The sequence below is a fragment of the Tenebrio molitor genome, chromosome 2, assembly GCF_963966145.1.
Source record: "Tenebrio molitor chromosome 2, icTenMoli1.1, whole genome shotgun sequence".
NCBI classification, from domain to species: Eukaryota; Metazoa; Arthropoda; class Insecta; order Coleoptera; family Tenebrionidae; genus Tenebrio; species Tenebrio molitor.
The window spans coordinates 29,781,684-29,802,193 of NC_091047.1; the positions used below are offsets into that span (position 1 = coordinate 29,781,684).

General features: G+C 33.7%; 2 protein-coding genes and 1 long non-coding RNA gene across 4 annotated transcripts in view; 2 read left to right on the forward strand and 1 right to left on the reverse strand.

Annotated features, from left to right (window-relative positions):
* The window catches only part of side-VII (sidestep VII), a 395,213-nt gene that overhangs the window by 316,855 nt on the left and 57,848 nt on the right, over positions 1–20,510 (forward strand). For both annotated transcript variants that reach the window (XM_069039626.1, XM_069039624.1), the window contains exons 5-7: positions 168–380; positions 3,700–3,851; positions 19,540–19,684. In XM_069039626.1, the coding sequence (XP_068895727.1) occupies positions 168–380; positions 3,700–3,851; positions 19,540–19,684 (510 nt within the window). The remainder of the gene's footprint in view (positions 1–167; positions 381–3,699; positions 3,852–19,539; positions 19,685–20,510) is intronic.
* The window catches only part of LOC138124588 (uncharacterized), a 211,906-nt gene that overhangs the window by 17,231 nt on the left and 174,165 nt on the right, over positions 1–20,510 (reverse strand). The window lies entirely within an intron of this gene.
* On the forward strand, positions 14,474–16,185 carry LOC138124569 (myb/SANT-like DNA-binding domain-containing protein 3). Its single transcript, XM_069039659.1, has 3 exons — positions 14,474–15,121; positions 15,186–15,332; positions 15,393–16,185. Exons 1-3 carry the CDS (start codon positions 14,728–14,730, stop codon positions 15,791–15,793), a joined length of 942 nt encoding a protein of 313 aa, XP_068895760.1. The 5' UTR covers positions 14,474–14,727; the 3' UTR covers positions 15,794–16,185.

Here is a 20,510-nt window from a genome sequence, read left to right on the forward strand (position 1 = left end):
GCGCATACACAAAATCCAAAACACCAATCTGTTAAGAGACTTTTCAGTTATTGTGAGTGTTTTGTACCTATATGCTGCTTACAGTTTCATGAATTATTGGCGGTATTACTGGTTGCCTGCACACTTTTTAAAGTCGCGTTGTTTAAATGTGGCCAATTTGATTTTAGCTAAGCCGCTTCCAACCGTGACATGGTTCCGGAACGACGTGATGGTGAGCAACGTCAGCATCGCTTTGCCTAGCGGTGGTACGACGCACGTCCGCAGCGAATTGAGGATAACAGGACTGGGACGTCGCGACGTCCACTCCGAGCTCACCTGTCAAGCGTTGAACAATCCAAAAACGGCTCCGCTGGCCTCTACTTTGCATGTAGACATGAATTGTAAGTATTGCCACGTGGAATTGTAACAGCTGCTAAGTATTCGCACGTCATTTAACGGGACGTGTCTAGACCGAGAGAGAGTGCAGTTGACTTTGACAAAAGTCTTGGGAATTAAGACAAAGAGTAACACCTTGAGGTGTTATTACTTTGGTCTATCCACTCTGCGATTGCCTGGGAGAAAACATTTATTATACAGGTGGCTCTGAAATAAGTTTGGAAAAGAAAACGCGGCAATTGGTGATTATGAGAAGAAATCATAGACAAAAAATTTTCTTATAAAAGTTTATTCGTTTTCGAGATACAAATTGCAAATTTGGTCACAAAATTGTTAGTACGCTGCTGAATTAAAGGTAATTAATTGATTATAAACTACCAGGTTTAGCAACAATAATAATCAAACGTAAAAGTGCCCGTCAAGTCACAAACGTGACACATTTTTTCCAAACTTATTTCAGAATCATCATGTATACAGGGTGTCTCAGCTAAGACTTTCGAGCTTAATATCTCGGTTATTTGCCAACGGATTTTTATGAAATTTAAAACGCAGATATGTTAGACGGTGAAGATTCAACTAGTAATAATAAAATTACCTCAAGTTAAAAAATGTCATTTTAACACATGTTTCTTTTATTGAAAATTAAGCGTAATTATGACTAAATTGTTAAACATTAAAAAATAGGTGTCTGCACAAACAATTAACTAAATCGCTCTTCTGATTCAACGAAAAACTTAGATTTTGTTGTTAAAAATTTAATGTAAAATTTGAAGGTATTTGAGCAGTTACCTTTTGAAACAATTGATGATTAATTGCCAAGCAACATTTTGTACAACCTTTAAAGTCTGTCAAAATTGGGCGCGCTTTATTAGAAACGTCAAATTGTGACAATTTATTGAAAATACTACAAAAATAGACTACAATGGCAGAAATTTCAATTCTGTTGAAAAAGGAAATTATTTTTGCCTACGGAGAGTGTCGTAAGAACTTCAATGACACAGTTCGTTTTCTCGTGGAACACTATCCAAATGTAGGCTTTACAAAATGTAAGGTTAAGAGAGTCGTCAATTTATTTGAACACACAGAAAGCGTACGTGAACTAAATTACCTTGGTAAAATATCCCGATCGTGTTTTAGTCCTTTATGGAAGAATTAAAGCATCCAGTATAATAAATTACGTCCAAATGTTGTCTTTAACTTTAAGTGTTTGTAAGGTTAGAAAGATAAACGTCAAATATGTCACCTGCGTTTGTGCTGCATTTGCAGCCACGTTTAACACAGTTTTTTGCTTTTTTCTTGCAAACCAGACGTCTTTCAAGGACAAGTTTTTCCCTACAGCATTTTTTATTGACGATCAATTTTTTGATATAAATCTTAAGTGATTCAACATTTTAAAAAGGTATATAAAAATTACGTTTTTAAGACTTGAGTTATTGCATTAATGGAATTTTATTCTTCACCGTCTAAAATATTTTCATTTTAAATTTCGTAAAAATCCGTTGGAAAATAACCGAGATATTAAGCTTGTTTGACACGATGCTAAATTTCGTAGTAAATTTGTTAGAAAATGAGAGAGACCCTCGACAGGACCAATGAACGATCAGGATCATAGTCTGTCTTTGTCAGATCCTGATCGTTCATTGGTCCTCTCTCATTTACTAGTAAATTTTCTCATAAATTTAGCATCGTGTCAAACAGGCTTTAGGCTCGAAAGTCTTAGCTGAGACATCCTGTATAATAATAATGTACTCTCACTTCAACTCCTCTAGGTGTTACGCTCGGTCCTCTTCTTTATATTCGTTAATACAGGATATTTCACGAGTTATAATGAGCCCGGCGGAAAAATGCAACCCACAATACATTGTAACGTAAACCTGGACATGGAGGCGATAAATATCCGGCTTTTCCTCCTGATGTTTTGTGGGTTGCATTTTCTATTCCGCCGGGCTCATTATCACTTGTGAAATACCCTGTATATTGTATATCAAGAAAACTTGAAATCGAGTCACTCTTAGAGATGAAACCAAAAAACGTCTCTGATTGACAGGTCCAATTATCGCATTCACGTGTTTTGGCAGTAGATTATGCAATGCCTATTACTACAATTTAATAATGGTTATTTATTGTACAAGTGTGGAATGTAGCATATTAGTAACGAAAGTGAACCTAGAATATCTGATCCAACACTCTTAAATGTGTTAAAACATTTTTATTCTTTCCTGTGTTTCTTGACAAATCTTTCGATATGCTATATTAGAAATTACAAAGAAGTTTTGGATTAATTATTATGGTAAGTTTTGTTTGTCATTTATTATTTTGTTGCGCAACAGAAATGAGTAAACCTAGAATAATTATTTCTCCGTTTCTATTTTTCTTTCACTAGTGAGTTATGGTGGATATTATTTATATGAAATTAGGTACCGCAGTAATATGGTCGTAATGAGTAGGTGTTGGATGAAATATACATTGTTTTAATTGAATTATCTTTAATTTATTTTTCATTTTATCTGACAATTATCGGTCCAGTTCAAAAATTAGACATTTCCAAGGCTTGAATACAAATCTTCCGCAATAATTCACAAACATTTTTGTCCGTTTGAATTTTGTCTCGTGTTTTGTTTAGGTCCGAAGTGCGTTGCTCTGTCACTTTATTTTTTCGTCGACCTAAAAATCACACGGCCTGTTCGCATTTCTCCATAAAGCACCCATCCACTAAATTTAGTTTTTCGTAACCACCTCCGCACGATGGAAATTAATTTCATAGAAATATGGAAACATCGTCTGGAGCAATTTCAGTCTTGCGCTATTAGCTCTGTATATCCGTAGTGTAAGCAACGTAGGACGTTATTTTATTAAGGATAGCGAAAATAAGTTTCAGTTGCACAAACAAAGTTAAACGAGTTAGCAGAAGGTGGTGGAACACTTTATTTGTGTACACTGTACCCTTTTTATGGCCGTTATGTTTGCCCATGACAAAGTGTCACCTTATAACGCAATTTTTCCCGACTTAAATAAACTTAAGCAAACACAACACTTGATGCGTTTCCACTGTTTATCCCGATGTAATTTCCGCCGGTGTGGTCGTCGTTGATGGCTTCATATCTGGCTTTCACGGCCTCTTAAAAATGGCCGACTTTTAATCCTGCGATTCTTTTCAGTTGCTTTCATAATTCATTTTGCGCTCGGGGATTCATCAAGATCCGACTTCCTCGAAAATAAATATCAGAGCACAACAAACAAACTCCTCTCTGATGAAAATCTCTCATTCTTTCCGTACAAAGGGTTTCAGTTTTGAGGTTTGGTGACGCATTGCTTTTATTGCAGTCGGACCGCTCGACGTTAAGATCCTGGGGGCGAATCAGCCCCTTTCGGCCGGAAGGAGGTACGACTTACTGTGTCAGAGTTCGGGGTCGAGGCCGCCGGCCATACTGACCTGGAGGAAGAACGGACAGCGCCTGGAGAAAGCTAAGAAAACGGTAAGACTTGCAAATTTATTCCAGCGCTGTGGCCAAAGCTGCTTTGTGCTGTTGCGAGTGTCGGAAAACCGAAACAACCCCACAAGGGGCGGATGCCCATTCTAATTTTATTTGCTTCTAGATCGCCAGTGGTAGACGATTATATTTAATTTTCTCTCATGTTTCCTTAATACCATCATGATTGCATAGACGGCAGTAACTCAAGATGTTGCAGTATTTTGATTAACTCGCTGTAATGTTACGGAACAGCTTAATGTACTGTACATGGTAAACTGCTAAATATTACACAAAGTGGTTAATGCAAAATGCAATACCGAGCCATAAAGGTAAACTGACGCTCTGATTGGCGTAATGCATTACGTAACTGTGGTTAAAATAAGTCGAAACAATCACATTTACTTTAGAATTTGAGTTGAGCTCAACGAGAATTATACCTTTACAAATATTGCTAGTGTCATATTTATTAATGAGTTGTTACAACCCTTAATTTCCTAGCTAACTTTAAGGTCATAACAAAAAGAGTAAACAACAGTGAAAGTTTCTTAGCCAAGTTTCAATGTTTCAGCGAGTTTGGCAAAAAGTTTCACTTACAACGACTTCAGATAATGGAAATAAATTCACTGATGGTAAATTAAGCGGTGCGTTGCGTTAGTTGTAAAATTTTTGATAATAATTAATTTTTCTAGTGATAATCTGACGCTTAATTTATTGGGAGGTTATCATCAACGTTTGATTTGCAAGCTGAGCCCTTAAGAAATGATTTCGTACGTTTGGATCCCCTTAAAGAGCAATTATAAACCGAAATTTTATACCTTGGACCGTAAATGTTCAAATTATGTCAGAAACAGATGTGCCTTTGGCCATCATTTTAGCATAATATTTCGTTCTGTTGATTGCTCTTTAATTAATTTTAAGTTTATGTTCAGTGTTATCATTAATTCTGGTTCGTCTTCATGGCATCATTTTGCATAATATTCACTAGGTGGGTTATGAAATAATCATAACAATACAATAACCGCAAAATACGGTATAGGAGAATGGGGCTTAATGGAAACAACAAGCGAACGTGAAATAAGTACTAACGGCTAATGAATTTTGGAATTATAAGAGACTTTGTAGTCAACAGATGTAGCAATTTTAACAGAAAATAAAGCAGCACTGTCTAAAGAAAATTTAAGGTAAATGTTGTAAAAAACTCCCAGACTGTAGCCAGTTACTTCTTCTCAAGAGGCAACAAACTGAACAAAAATTGCTGACACCAGAAAAGTTTTTCTTCTTTTTGTAGAAAATGAAATAAAGTTGAATCAAGATATTTACCGCAACATTTTATACCCAAAGCTATTTTTATGTCGTAAAACACTTTTCATACATAGGGTTAATCACGAAGTATAATAGATACTGAAATTCCGAACTTTATAACCCCCCAAGGTTTCTTTAAAAATAATTTGATAGTAATAATTTTAATAGTAAAAGTATAAGACAATGCTTATATTCAAGCCACTGAAAACTGTTTGATTGTCACAGGAATCAAATGAACAAAAACAGACGCATCAAGCCGATTAGCGATACAAACACTTTCACATTCATAATAAAAAAGATACAGAAAACGGTGCAGAGGCCTAGACACAAAAACCACAGACTTGATATCAAAATTAATGAAAATACTTGCATTTTAGACACGTTCTTTTGAACATCACATTTAATGTAATGTAGATTGTCTTCGATATCGGATAAATTTTAAAATCACAGCAGTACATAAATAATGTTACATTTTATGATTGTGGGAAATTTATCAGGTATAAAAAATTAGGTCGTGTTATTTTTGGCAAGATTAATTCCAGAATACAAACTTTAACGTTAGGTAATTATTTATTTATAATACAGTTATTAAAAACACAATTATTAAAAACAATTTGAGAATCTGACAGGAGTAGCATGCAATTTTTATAACTTTTGACAGTTGACAGAGTAGTAGGATGTTTTTATCGCGATAAACATTTTTGATTGGATGAAAGCAAGCGCTCTGATTGGCTGAACACGCACGTTTGATGTACGCGGGAATTAATCGCAATAATAATGCAGATTACAACAATTGTTCAAAATGAACAAAATGAATTATTTGAATTTTTTTTTTGACAGTTTAGACTTGAAGCGCTTAGGGCCATACATACGTGAATTTATTAGGTCCTTAGTAGCCTATTCACAACCATTTAATTTGGTGTATAAATAATTAAAATCCACCGATAAATAAGGGAGTTATGAACTCATCTTTTTTTAGGGACACCTGTGTATCTCAATGAAGCTTCTACTGCTCGCTGTTCCACAAATTTTTCTCCCTGTCTACTATGTTTATGAAAAATCATTTTCATCTCAATAGATCAATTAAACCTTCAAAACTGGAGAAATTTAACCGTCAGCACCGCCACCCTGTTCCCCTCATCAGCAACCGCTTCCGCGCTTCCATCCGCAATCATCATTTATTGAAACTAGACCATTTTTGTTCGCCGTTTCATGATTGTCACTACAATGAAAACTTCGCCGGTTGTATTTTCCGAAATGGCCGTTCATTTAGCGGCGTGTACAAATTTGCACGCAGCCCTCATTGTCGAGGTGAATCCGAATCGTTTGATTTAATCACGCCACCGTTTGTGTTTTGTTATTGAAGTTGAATAGAATTTTATTGTTTCAGCTTTCCTTTATTAGACGCTTGTGTAGATTGATTTCGCTAATTATTCGGTATTGATTTGAACATTTTTTTCCGGTCCGAGTAAAATCAGGCCGCGTTTGTTACGCCGGAATGAACAAATACACCGGAACAATGGCGGCTGTGCAAGTTGGGACATTTTGCTCCGGTAGACGAGGTGCAGTTCACGTGACAAAAAATCCAGAATATGCTCACTGACAGAACTTACATTATATTCTTTCCTCGAGATTTAAACGGTTTTCTTTCATTTTGTCTTTAAAAAAACAGATTCCGTTTTTTCTAGAAATTACCCACGTTATTTTAATATGAAGTACATTTTTACATTTTTAGGATCATGAACTTTATTTGCCAACTATTTGAGTCATAAACTCCAATCTCTTGATGTTTCTTTTATAACTCCATTAAAAACTATCACTCGTGAAACAGAGAATAAATGTAGCAGCTGAATGTGTGCCAGTCAAATTCAGTTAGTGCAGAAGAGAACAAAGCTTCAACAATAGCTTGACCTACAACCATTTCCATTTTTTATTGCATTAAGTTTTATTTTAAAGTTAAATATCCTGTAATAAATAAACTGGAAAGATTGTAGAGGTTCGGAGTTATTTTCTAATTGGATTAAGTATTTTTGTGGAGAATTACAGAAGAAGTTTTTAATAAATGGGACGGGTAATAAAAGCATAACAGCAGAAACAAAGTTGATATAAAGTTTTAAACCTAATGAAAATATGAAAAACGTCTAAAATATTTTCATCGTTTTCGAAACATGTAGAAAAAAAAAGGAATTTAAAATTCATGAATTTATAATGTTTAATAACTTTTTTTATTGCAGAAGACATCGCCGTGAAATTCTTATTTAAAATAACTCGGGAAATCCAATTATGTTAATAGAAATTTTTCGTGGGGTTGCTTATTTTTCTGTATTGGCGTTTAAGAAATATTTTTACGGAAATTCTAACGTCGCGGACTAAGTAATGATTGAAATTGTCAGCGTAAATTTGCTACGATTAAATGAAAAAATAATTATATGATACAAGTGAGAAGTAAAATAAAGAAAATAGACCAGATAACCGAAACAGAAAGATAAATAATTAATATTATAAAATTTCAATAATATTCATAAATGGTGATTTACAAAACATGAATAATTACATTCTTTTATCGACAGTCTCTATTCTTGGCATATTCTTATTTTCTTCTCCCTATGTGAACTTTTAGATAAATATTCATACTCCTTCCACAAATAATTCATCATAAGTATTTTGCAAATCGTGGTTACGTTGTTCTAAAATTAATTAAATTATGTGACTCAAAAGAGTCAAAGTTATTTTTTATGATCCTTTAAAACACTTTCCACTACTTGAAATGTCGAAATGTCCACATCGTAAAAGCATTCCACAATATATTTTTTCTTCAAACGTCCGTAAAATATGACATTGCACTGCTGCATTGATAATGCTAAAGTGTCACTTCATTGTCATAACATCTAACGAGCTGACCAGCGTCCGTGAAGTTATTATCTCCGCTGAGGAGCGTCCGTGAATTTATTATCTCCGCTGATGAGCGGCTGTAAAGTAAACTAGCTAAATCATTTGAAATTCCTTCCTGGTTTCTTAACATGTCTTAAATAATTTGTTATGAAGGTTTGAAGAAAAAATAGTATTGGTTATTCGGAGCAAAAATGGTTTTATGTGCTTTGGCTGCTACCAGCCGCAGCACATAAAACTTCATTTTTGCTCCTCATAACATAATATGCTATTATAAATTTAATAGAGTGAGGAAAATTAATATTTTGAAAACATTTGAGAACTGAGTAACTACATATGTTTGATAAGTGGATGCGAATTTACACAATTAAATGGATTTGCCGTAGAAATGGGTTAAATGATTTAAAAATGTCTGAAAGAATAAGTAAATATGTATCTCCATACGTGACAAATAAAATGATAATTAAACGGAGTAAGTACTTTCAGGTTTTTTTTTAAACAAAATCATCAAAACGAAATTTGAAAGTTATATTTTTGACACTAATAAAGATTAGTTATTTGCACTATCTGTAGAAAGCACACACGACACACACGAGGGCAGCAAATGTTGAAATCTCCCACGTAAACAAGTGCTTTATTCAAATCTAATTATTATCTGTGTCAAACAAAATTATTAGAAAGAAATCTATGTATGTACTTACATACATTTAAATAAAATTGTGGCGTCTGCCCGGTATTTCAATATTTAAACAATATTCCGAGCTTTTTGAGTTATTTCGCTGAGCGCTATACCTGTCTGTATAGTTTTGTCCTTGAATCTAGTTAACTTCAATAAATCACTAGATCAATTTTCTTCAAGTAAAATTTGTTAAAAAGGAAAAAATCTTTGGTTGTACTCTGCACTTTGTTTCATCCCTACATGACGTCAGGGAGTTGCGCAGTAATGATAAATATATGCGAAGTATATTGCGGTGTAGTGAGCTCACCTCGCTTGTTTCTGTTTCGTTGATTTCAATCCTAAGATTCCTAAGGGCCTAGTGTCATAACTCATAACACTTCACCTTTTCTCACTCTTCATTCTTTTTGGATGATTTATCAACGTCAGCAGGTCAGTTTTAATCAAATCAGTACTGTAATTGCTTTACTTTCTAAAATGTGATTATTTGCCTCATTAACAATCGCTTCATTTCGAAACTGGTAGTAATAACAGTTTAAATTTATTTTACATCATGAAAAAGATGTCTTCTTTAGACACATAATTTAATTAAAAAACAACTACTTTATCTAATTGGGGTGCAAAAATATAATCCGCCGTCAAAATCAGAAAATGAGAGAAGAGTTTTATTACTTATTAGCATAGATGAGAGTGAAAAGTTATGTTCCATATATTTCAATTAGACAAACTCTATTTAAATAAATGTACAAAACTAACCCCCAATTTCATAATCAGCCTAAAGTTCCTTTAACATTAAAGTTTACCATTTACCATAGAAACATATTGTTGCAACAATCCATTAAAGTCACTTTAAGATAAAGTCGACTTTAAATTTATTATAAAACTGGCCCTAAGATCGCTTGGAAAATTATTCTTACTACTTTAAGATTTTAAACTTTACTTTGAAAATTTAAGTTAAGTAGGTATGGGTCAAACAGTAAAAAATGAAACAAAAAAAAAATTAAAACACAAGTTATGGATGGTTTGAGTTTATATTTTCATTTCAACGAAATTTTTCCCGTTGAGTGATAAATTAATAAATTTACAAGAATTAAATTAAATCCTTTTACATTTATTCACACAGAAAAATTCGCGCATAAATCATTTTAGGGTCTAAATTTACAGAGGACAATGTGCGTTCTAATGTCAGCGGAATAGTAGGGTCGTTTTTTTATAATCTTTTATAATCTATGTACAGGGTCATTCTCATTATAAATGATTGTCGCATCGCAGTTGGCGTTGAAAACCCACACCAGTTTTGGATGTGCCGCAGCCTCCCAAAGTTAGACAAACTAGTAGGCAGATTTCCACTATCGCCGATAGCGCCACCTATAGGCGATACTAGTCTCACTCATGTTATGAGGCTTGCGGCACATTCAACAATGTATGTCACCAACGCCTACTGCACGAGTATGTTCTCTGTCTAGAGCGTCAGTTGCAAATCGATCTATACTAGGCAGTGTAAGTATGTAGATGTTCTGCGGACTCGTTTCCTTCAAGGAATATTACGAATTCGCTGAACTCAAAAATTTTCAAAAGAATGCACCTCTGGTACTGTGCTTTTCTTTTTTACTGAAGCAAGCGAAAAATCGAATTCTAATCTGTCAAAAATGAACACTGACCCTAGCTGTGAAAACTTTGGAAACATTTACTGATCCTATTTGCATCAATGTGTTATTTGTCTCTAACATTCTCTTTTCCTACAGTTAACGAAATCTTCTTATCTTAAGTGCCACACACTGTATATTACATATTTGAGACATTTTGATTTTTCATCCTTCATATCCTCCATATTTTTACGTTTCTTTGATTTTGTTTTATTTTTAATGCTTTATTCGTGGAAAAGCTAGCTTGAAAATACAGGGTAAATATTATTATAATTATAAATAAATAAGTCGAAGCAAGCCATGTCCATGTTATGAAATTTTTGCCGCTCTATATAATCATAAATCTAATGTGATGTAAACAAACTGTCAATAGTGTCAACTGTGTGAACGGTGTATATTTTCTTATTTACATAATTTTGATCATTTTCATATGGAGCGGCAACCATAAATATTACATTCAGTTTTTACGTCAACTTGGACTACAATAATTTATAATAATTTTCTTGCTAGACGGTTTTCTGTCGCTAATTATGCTTTTCTGATACTTTTTATTTTTTCCTCTTGCTTTAAACTTTCTTTAACTGTTTATTACGGTTTTCTTTTTTACTTAGATCTTAGTCTCTATTTCTTATTGAATTAGATTTTAAAATATTTATTCTTTTTCTTGTACCTTCATTACAAAATTCAATTTTGATTATATTATAATGCTACTAGCACTCCCCATAAAACACTGCACCGAGCGCAATGACACCTGATGCATTTGACTAATCCTACAAAGTATGGTAATTTGTAGTCCGTGCATAACAGCACAGTTTAGTCGACCTTATTTTATAGAAAATTGAGCTGCCTAGAAAGTTGGTCGATGCAATAAAACCCCTGCAAGCACGCAATGTTTAATAACTGGATGCAAAAATGTCGCCCTTCTCCGCTGCCTCCCACCTCCAGTTTGTAATCTCCGAACATCATTTCGCCGACACGAATAAATGTCACAGTTTCTAGGATTGAAAGTTGAAACTTTCAGCGTATTTCAGAAAGAAATCTAGGGTTTCAGACAGCGTTCCGGCACACGAATTACTTCCAAGTGGAGACAATTAGGATGTGACAGCGCTAGGAAAATTTTCAATGGTTTTTGTCGCACTAGATCGCGATCGATCCAGGAACCTGTTCCGTCCTGCAGGACTCACGTGCATTTATGTCGGACAGTGGAATCGTATGGATGCCTCCGCTTCGCATTTTTATCACAAAAATTCCGGTGCATATTTTCCGGGCTTCAGTTGTGTTCTGTTTGCAGCATTTTATGCGAGCTTTGACATTAATTCATACTAAAGTCTCGGGGGTGTTTAAAATCTCTCATTATACGGAATATGATGCAGAACGTCTCATTTATATGCATTGGATATTTTCTGTAACTGGATTCTGTGACTACTTTAATGGTGGAACCTTTTACAATATTAATATTCCGATGCGGTATGAGATTTTGTTACGGTCTCTATTGATTGATATTCCTGAAAGATTTGAGTGAAAGCCGCGTTTCACAATCGCCGCTTTATTGTTATTGCATCGTATCCATAATAGCTTTTGGAATTATTTTCTCATTTGTGATGCCTGGCTGGTGAACGTCCGGTTTTACGTGTACGGTTGACTTTTTATTTTGTTTGGCAGCAACGGTTTCAACAATAAATAAGTAAATAAAACACTGACCGCATAAACTACTATTTGCATTATTCTAATCTGCTTAAATTTATGACTCTACTTGATTAGATGAATTCACTTGGTTAACCAAAATACAAAAATTAAAATGGAAAGACTCTATTTGCAAGCGAAAAGAAAATACTAGTTGGGTTTTTGGACTTGTACAGGGTCATTAATTCATTATAAATTATTGTCCCATCCCGGTAGGCGTTGGTGACGTAGTTGAATGTGCCGCAAGCCTCATAACATGAGTGAGACTATCGCCGATAAGTGGCGCTACTGGCGGTAGTGGAAATCTGTCTACTAGTTTGTCTAACGTTGCGAGGCTGACGGCACATCCAAAATTTGTGTGGGTTTTCAACGCCAACTGCGATGGGATAGTCATTTATAATGAGTAATGACTCTGTACAAACGTTATTTTCGAATCGAAATAAATTTACCCTTTTTCATTGGCTATTTACAAGAAAAACAAAAATAAAATTTTCATATCGAGTGTTCATTTAAATTTATCCTCAAAGTAGGCGTTGCGGAGTCGATTGTGAACGTATCATGGATTATAGATAATTAAAATGATTATTTTGGAAGATGGAAAAACGTTTTATTTTTATAATGGTATTGTTTCGTATTTGATCACAAACAAATTATCCTGAAAACGTTTTAAAAATGTTTCTAGCAAGCTATTGATAAACAAGATCATCCAAAATAATACCATGTTGTTTGTAATGATCACTTTCTGTGATAAAGAAGATATACTCTTGACAACTAGTATCACTTTAAAATCAACATAACTTTGTCATTCATTTTATTTTTGTTTGTTGAAACATACTTTTGTGTAAATTGATTTATTTGTAGGTATGGATCATAAACTCAAGAGCATAATTATAGCACTACTCTCAATTTTCCAGATTTTTTCCCTAAACCTTTAATTGAGATAATGTGACTTTAGAGAATCATAAAACAATCAAAAGAATAATAATCAACAAGTGTAATGCCAAATTTTCTTTTGACCCAGTTTTTCATAAAATTCAGTGGCTCCCAAACTTTTTTTGAAACTAGTTAAAATATCTGCACAACTTTCAAAATCACCCTGTATATCCTTCACCACCGGCATTGCAAACTCTAAATTAAACCCCTTTTCAATATATTGCTTTATTTTTAAAATTTTAACAAGCTTTCATCAAACTATTAGTTGCGAACAAATTGATCTCTATGTTTTAGTTCTCAACATTCAGTCTATGAGAGCTAAACTGAGCGAACTGGAACTGATATTGTCCAACAATAATTATTACTCTCTAGTCGCTATCAGTGAACACTGGTTAAGCTCCTACGAAGCAAGTGACTTAAGAATCGGAAATTTCTGTACAAAGTCGTTTTTCTCTAGGAAAACTTCAAAACATGGTGGTTCTATAATTATGTCGAAAACTGATGTGAACTGTGAAACATTACTCTTACTTGAACAGATGTCAGTGGAGAACCACTGTGAGATAGCAGCAATCAAGATAACATATCTAGATACCTTTTTTATTAATATATACAGACCTCCTTCGGGAGATTTCTCAATATTCCTAGACTGCTTGTCAAATTTACTGGCTTATATTGATACTTTGCAAAATTATGTCTTAATATCTGGTGATTTCAACGTAAAGTTCAATCAGGAGGATCCTTATAAAAATCGTTTATGTGACTTTATGTACACTCACGGTTTGCACTGTATTGTTAATTTTCCAACTAGAAACGAAACATGTCTAGATAACATCTTCACAAATCTTCACTCATCGTGTTGTTCAGTAAATCAATTCGATACGCATTTATCTGACCACCTGGCCATTAAGCTTCAATTAAAACTACCCAAATCTAAACTTAGCCACTCGACTGGACTCCAGAATTTTAAACCTATTACCAACTTTGGTAAATTTTTGTTTTATAACTCATTAAGTAACATAAACTGGAGTTTCATAGATGAGTCTTGTGATGCAAATACTAAATTTTCTTCTTTCATTGATCTAATTAGCCATCATGCTAGTATAAATTTTCCTGAAGTAGTAGTAAAAACCAACAACAGCTATAAAGTGAACAAAATTAAATGGTTCGACCATGAATTAAAATCTATGAGGAAGACTTTGCAGTCTTTAGATGTTGTATATAAAGCCTCTAAATCTGATCACTCAAGAGAAGCAAGAAATAGTTTTCGTAAATTATATAGAGAAAAAATCAAGCTCAAAAAAATGAACTACAATATGAAAAGCATTGAAACAGCCAAAAATAAAACAAAAGCAATGTGGAATATAGTAAATCAAAATCGAAATACATATTCAAACACTTGTGATGAAACCTGTGACATAACATCTAATTCTTTTAATACTTTTTTTACGAGCATTGCTTCTCAGACTACCTCCTGCTATTCTAATTCTAATGCTAACACTAAGGGCCGGTTGTACCAAATTACACTGAACTTCGGTTCAATTTAACTACAGTTTATTACTGAACCGGGTTTATTTAATAGACGCGTTGTACATCTCTTGTTCACAGTAAGATCACTTGAGCGACCGTTTTCGTCAAAATTAGTTATGTTGGTAGAATCAGACCCAGGTTACTCGCGTAAAACAGTTTAAATTTGTCATTGCCGACAACTGTGACATTTGTCTGTGAATGTGTTTTATGGCGATGTTTCACAATGAGTACTAATAAAAGGTCCACCAATTTTTCTACCATTGAAGAAAAACATTTACTGGGCTTGGTATTTAAATTTAAAGATAAAATAGAAAATAAAAAAACAGATACAGATGCAAATCAATTGAAGAAGGATGCATGGAAAGCAATTGAACAGGAATTTAATATTGTTGGATTTGAAAATTATCGAAGTGCATTGATTCTTAAAAGAAAATATGAAAATCTAAAAAAAAGAACAAAGTCAAAATTTGCAGACGAGAAAAAGTACACTTTGGGCACAGGAGGAGGACCGGCCAAAAAAACAAATAGTACAATTACAGATACTGAAGAAATAATCAAAGAAATAATTGGAGACCAATTAACAGGACGCACTTCCAAATATGACAGCGATACGTTAGGTAGGTACTCAGTGTCTATCTAAACTTTGAGGTCTTCTTTTACAATATTTATTTTGGCTTCCAGAAGAAGATTTGGTTATTGAAAGTTCTATTGCTAATCTATCGTCCGAGATTGATGCAACACTTCCATTATTTCAAGAATATGAAGCAGTAAACGACAGAACAGATTGTCATGATCATGATGATATAGGAAAATCATCGTCGACACAACGTAAAAGAATATTACCGAACACGTTTACTTTATTATTTATTACTTTTTTATATACTGTAGAGTCCGATTCTATACATCATAAAAATTATTTGAACAATAATTCAGAAGTTGCTGGTGACTGGAGATCGTATTCTGCAGATAAATTGAGAACACCAAAATCTGCTCCACTAAAACGAAAGGTAACTAAGGATGGATCTTTAAGCAAAAGACTCTGCAACTGGGCTCAAAGTAAATCTGAAATGGAAGATTTAAGAAGAACACATATCATCAATGAGCAGGAACTTCGCTTAAAGCACATGCAAGAAATACATGCACTTACAATTGCACAGATGAAAGAGAAACATGAGCTTTATGTAGAAGAATGCAAACTGAAAATGAAAATTCTTGAGGCAGAGCATTTAAATAAAATAAAAACTTCAACGCAGAACGCAGGTTATTCAAACCCCACAAATTGTTCATAGTTAATTTTGTTATTAAATTTCGTTCATAAATACAATTGCCTAATATTTAAACATTTGTTAGTTTATTTAATTAATATTATTAATCGCTACCTATCATTATTCATCAGTACTCAAGTGTAGAAAAATAATGAATCAATATATTTCTAACTTCATTATTTCGGTTGTCATTTAAGTTATTGTTTTCCACAAGATTTTCGTTTACATTTTCGGTTAAAGCTATGGCCGCTTCTATTTCTTCATTTGTTTCGGGAGCCTCGGTGTCGTTTAGCATGCAAGCAATATTATGTAATATTGCTGATGCTATCACAAGAAGTTCTACTTTCTCAATCGACAGGCGTATTCCTAAAGCCAGTACAGGAAATCGTCTTTTAAGAACCCCGAAACATCTCTCTATGGGATTTCTAATTCTTATTTGAGCTTCATTAAATAACTGCTGTTCTGGCGTTGTCGGGTTTAGTAAAGGTGTTATTAAATATGGTTTAATACCATATCCTCCATCACCTACTAGTAAATCGTTTCCAAAATCACCATTTTCAAAGCGATGCCTTAACCGTGAATTCTTAAAAATATTACAGTCATGGGCAGACCCAGGCCAACGACAGACTAAATCCAGAATTTTTAAATTAGCATCACATATACCTTGCACATTAAACGAAAAATAACCCTTCCGGTTACGATATATTTCGGCATCATTGCCTCCTGGGGATTGGATTTTAACGTGTGTACAATCCACAGCTCCCACGCATTTAGGAAATTTGCTAATGTTAAAAAAACTTTGTTTAATTTTATTTTTTGCTTGTTCGTTATCCGGCATATTTATAAATTCTGCACGGCGTCTTGCTATTGCGTTAATGACTTTGGGAATCGCTCGGCTTACTGTGGCTTTATCAACGCCATTACTGTCTCCAATTAGTTGTCCCATTGCTCCAGTTGCCAAATATCGAAGTGTTATAAACACCATGTCTGACGGTGAAAGGGCGTGATTTTTATCCGTTTTTGAGGAAATTTCATCATGAATTTCCTCAATGATAAATCTTACCACATCTTTGGGTACTCTAAATCGATTTCTAAAATCGCAGTCATTCCATTTATCAAAATTATTTGGGCGTACCCTGAAAGTTTGAGCCAATCTTGGATTTCTAATCTAAAATGAAATGTTATATTGACGTTATTTTTCTATACGACATGTTTACGATTTCAACAAGCTCTAGAAAATCTTCATCTTCATCATATTCTGGTATCCACTCCATGTTATTATTTTAACGTATAAATTGTGACCTATCAAATAAATGTCAAAATGATACTGATCCATCCTTGATCGATAGATATCAGTCGATCACTGAAAACCAAGTTCAATGCTTAGACAACCCTCAGTCACCGTTCGTACAACAAAATGATCTAACTTTAATCTAGACTGGGAGATAAACTGAAGTTAAACCAATTTGGTACAACCGGCCCTAAAAATCCTATGAGCTTTATCAGGGAGCAACTGAATCCACCAAATTCGACTAATTTTCAATTTAGAGAGGTGTCATGTGTGATTGTAAGGGATTTAATTGACGGTCTAAAAAATAGTAATTGCAACGACATTTACGATCTTAATGTTAATCTAATTAAAACCATCAAAAATGTAATAATCTCCCCATTAACTAAGCTAGTTAATCTATGTATTCGTGATAATACTTTTCCAGAGTGCTTGAAAAGAGCGAAAGTGATACCAATCTATAAAAAAGGGGATAAAAACAACCCGTCAAACTTTAGACCCATTGCGCTCTTACCGATATTTTCGAAACTTCTGGAAAAGGTACTGTCTATGCAGCTCTCAGAGTACTTAGAATCAAACAATTTAATATCAAAATATCAATTTGGTTTTAGAAAAAAAAAGTCAACAGTGGATGCTGTGTTAAATCTTTATAGCTTTGTAACATCATGCTTTGAGAGCGGTGATATGGCTCTTGTTTCTTTCCTTGACCTCTCCAAGGCTTTCGACTGTGTTTCTCATAGTATTTTAGTAAAGAAACTCCCATCCTATAACCTACACCCAAATAGCTGTAAAATGCTGAAGTCATATTTAGCAGATCGATGCCAAGTCGTAAAGTTTAAAAACAAAACATCAAATTGCTTACCAATTAATCAAGGGGTTCCGCAAGGGTCAATACTGGGTCCATTACTTTTCATTATATTTATAAACGACTTACCACTATCTCTGAAATCGTCAGGTGGGTTATACGCAGACGATACAACTGTTAAAAATAAAGTAACGACCTACGAGTCGATACCAATAATTCATGAGTCAGCCTTAAATGAAGCCTTGGAATGGTTTCAGGCTAACAAACTGTGCCTTAATGTGCACAAAACACAAAACATGTTATTCTCTCTACGAAAAACTGAGACGCCAGAAAATTTTCAAACCTCAGCAAACTTCCTCGGTCTTCATATTGACCCAAAGCTCTGTTGGAGTATACATGGAGATTCAGTTGCAGAAAAAGTAAGTAAAAATATCTTTCTCCTAAGAAATCTCAAAAGTCAACTTTCTCCTGAATATCTGAGAAGTATCTATTTCGGAATTTGCGAATCACACCTAGTATATGGCCTCTTAGTATGGGGACACACTACTATTCGCCATCGGCTATTTAGCTTGCAGAGAAAAGCGATACGCATCTTAGCAGGTTTAGGCTATACTGACGACTGCAAAGTTTATTTTACATCATTAAACATACTTACCTTACCATCACTTTATATATTGGTCTGTTTAATTTATGTTAAAACTCACCTGGATGAATACACTTCTCATCGCGAGATTCATACTTATGGAACCCGAAAAAAATCAAATCTATGTTTAAAAGAACTTAGACTTAATAAGTCTCAAACTGGAGTCTTGTTCTATGGTATTAAGTTTTACAACAAATTGCCAGAGGTGGTCAGGAATGCTAGTGTAGACAATTTTAAAAAAACATAAAAAAATTTCTTCTAAAGAAAGCCTACTACAATTTCGAGGATTTTCTGAGGGACACGATTGATACACTAAATTAAAATAGATATAATTGGATTGGTTTGACCTACTTTTATTGTGTGTTATGTGTTGAAGCATCGTGTATTGTGTTTTGCTATTTTGTTGTACATATTTTGTTGTACATATTTTGTTCTTGTATATGTTTGACGTGTGCGATACCTATTGGGTGGTGTACGAATAAAAATTATTATTATTATTATTATTATTATTATTATTATTATTATTATTATTATTATCCAATTCCACAAACCCTAAAAGACGAAAAGAATAATTCTCATTGTTTTTAAAACAAAATATATAATTTCGATCATTATTTCATTTATTACTTATTTTGTATATTAGAAGATTTTACATTAAACTTTTTACAGTGCCACATCAGTTGTTTTTTAACTGAAAACGAAACGTGACATTACTATCATTACTGTCATTTTTATATCTACGTCTAAACCAGCAATAAAATCAATCTTCCTTATTGTTAAATTTTTTGTCTAATCTAATTAATCGTCCAGTCCGGATGCTTAATTACCCTAAGCCAACGGTGATACCCCGACGTCGATAACAAATGGTGTGTCGTGGAAGTTCGACACAACAAGTTACTTAAACCGTAAATTTCGCGTTTAAGTTAAAAAGTCTGCGAACACGATGTAATATATCATGTTAACACATGCAATTTATAAACATGTAGTGACACTTCAGCATGTATTTACTAACAAGATGCATATATTTGTTTCAGACATCCAACGACGGCAACACAACTACCAGCACTCTGTCATTCGTTCCGAGGAAGGAGGACGATGGCAAATATCTATCATGCAAAGCCGAAAACAAAATGACGTCTGCCGACGGACTGGAGGACAGATGGAAATTAGAAATACACTGTGAGCTTATTTTCCTCCGTATTATTCCGAGATCCCAGCCCGAAAGGATTTATATTAAATTTCGAAAGGGTTCTCCTCCTGTTTCGCCGTGTTCTTTGTTTGTCGAATTCTTCCCCGTCCATCGATTTTTCACCAACAATGGGTGATCCAGCAAAGAGCAAAAATACTTGTTTGTCTGAATCGGTGTAACAACAATTAAAATAAACTGGCTTATTTTTGTTAGAGTTTCGTAAATTAATGGCGGATGTAGCGGGTCATTTCGGGTGAAGAATGTTCGTTCGCAGAGACTGCTTTTAATTTTAATTTATTTAATACTTTTTTTTTAAGTTAGTGAACCTCTAATTGTTGAAGATTTAAAGCGGAAGCTGAACGGGGATTGCCGCTGGGTAATTTATGGAAAGAATAAATTCTGGAAATATTGCGAGGAATAAAATGTCGGTGAAATAATTCATAACTGGCATAAAAAAGGAGTCTTGACTTTTTCAACAATTTTAGGATTTATCATATAGGAGGAACATCGACTGTCGAGTAGGAAAATTACGACTGTGCCGAAGGAGGTTTTTTTAATATTCGAAAAAAAATAAAAACACTTTCTTATTTTATTTTTATTTACAAAAACATATTAAGACCAGTTTTGAATATTCAGTTCTTGAATATTTTTAAAATAACATTTGTTAATAATTATAATTATCAAAATAAACAATTTTAAGAAATTTAAATTAACACATGAAAGAATAGCAAAATCTGTGTTTGTGATTATTTTCTTATTTCTGAATCTCAAAATTTTATTCAGCAAGAAGCATCAAGTTTTTCAAATCAATTATTT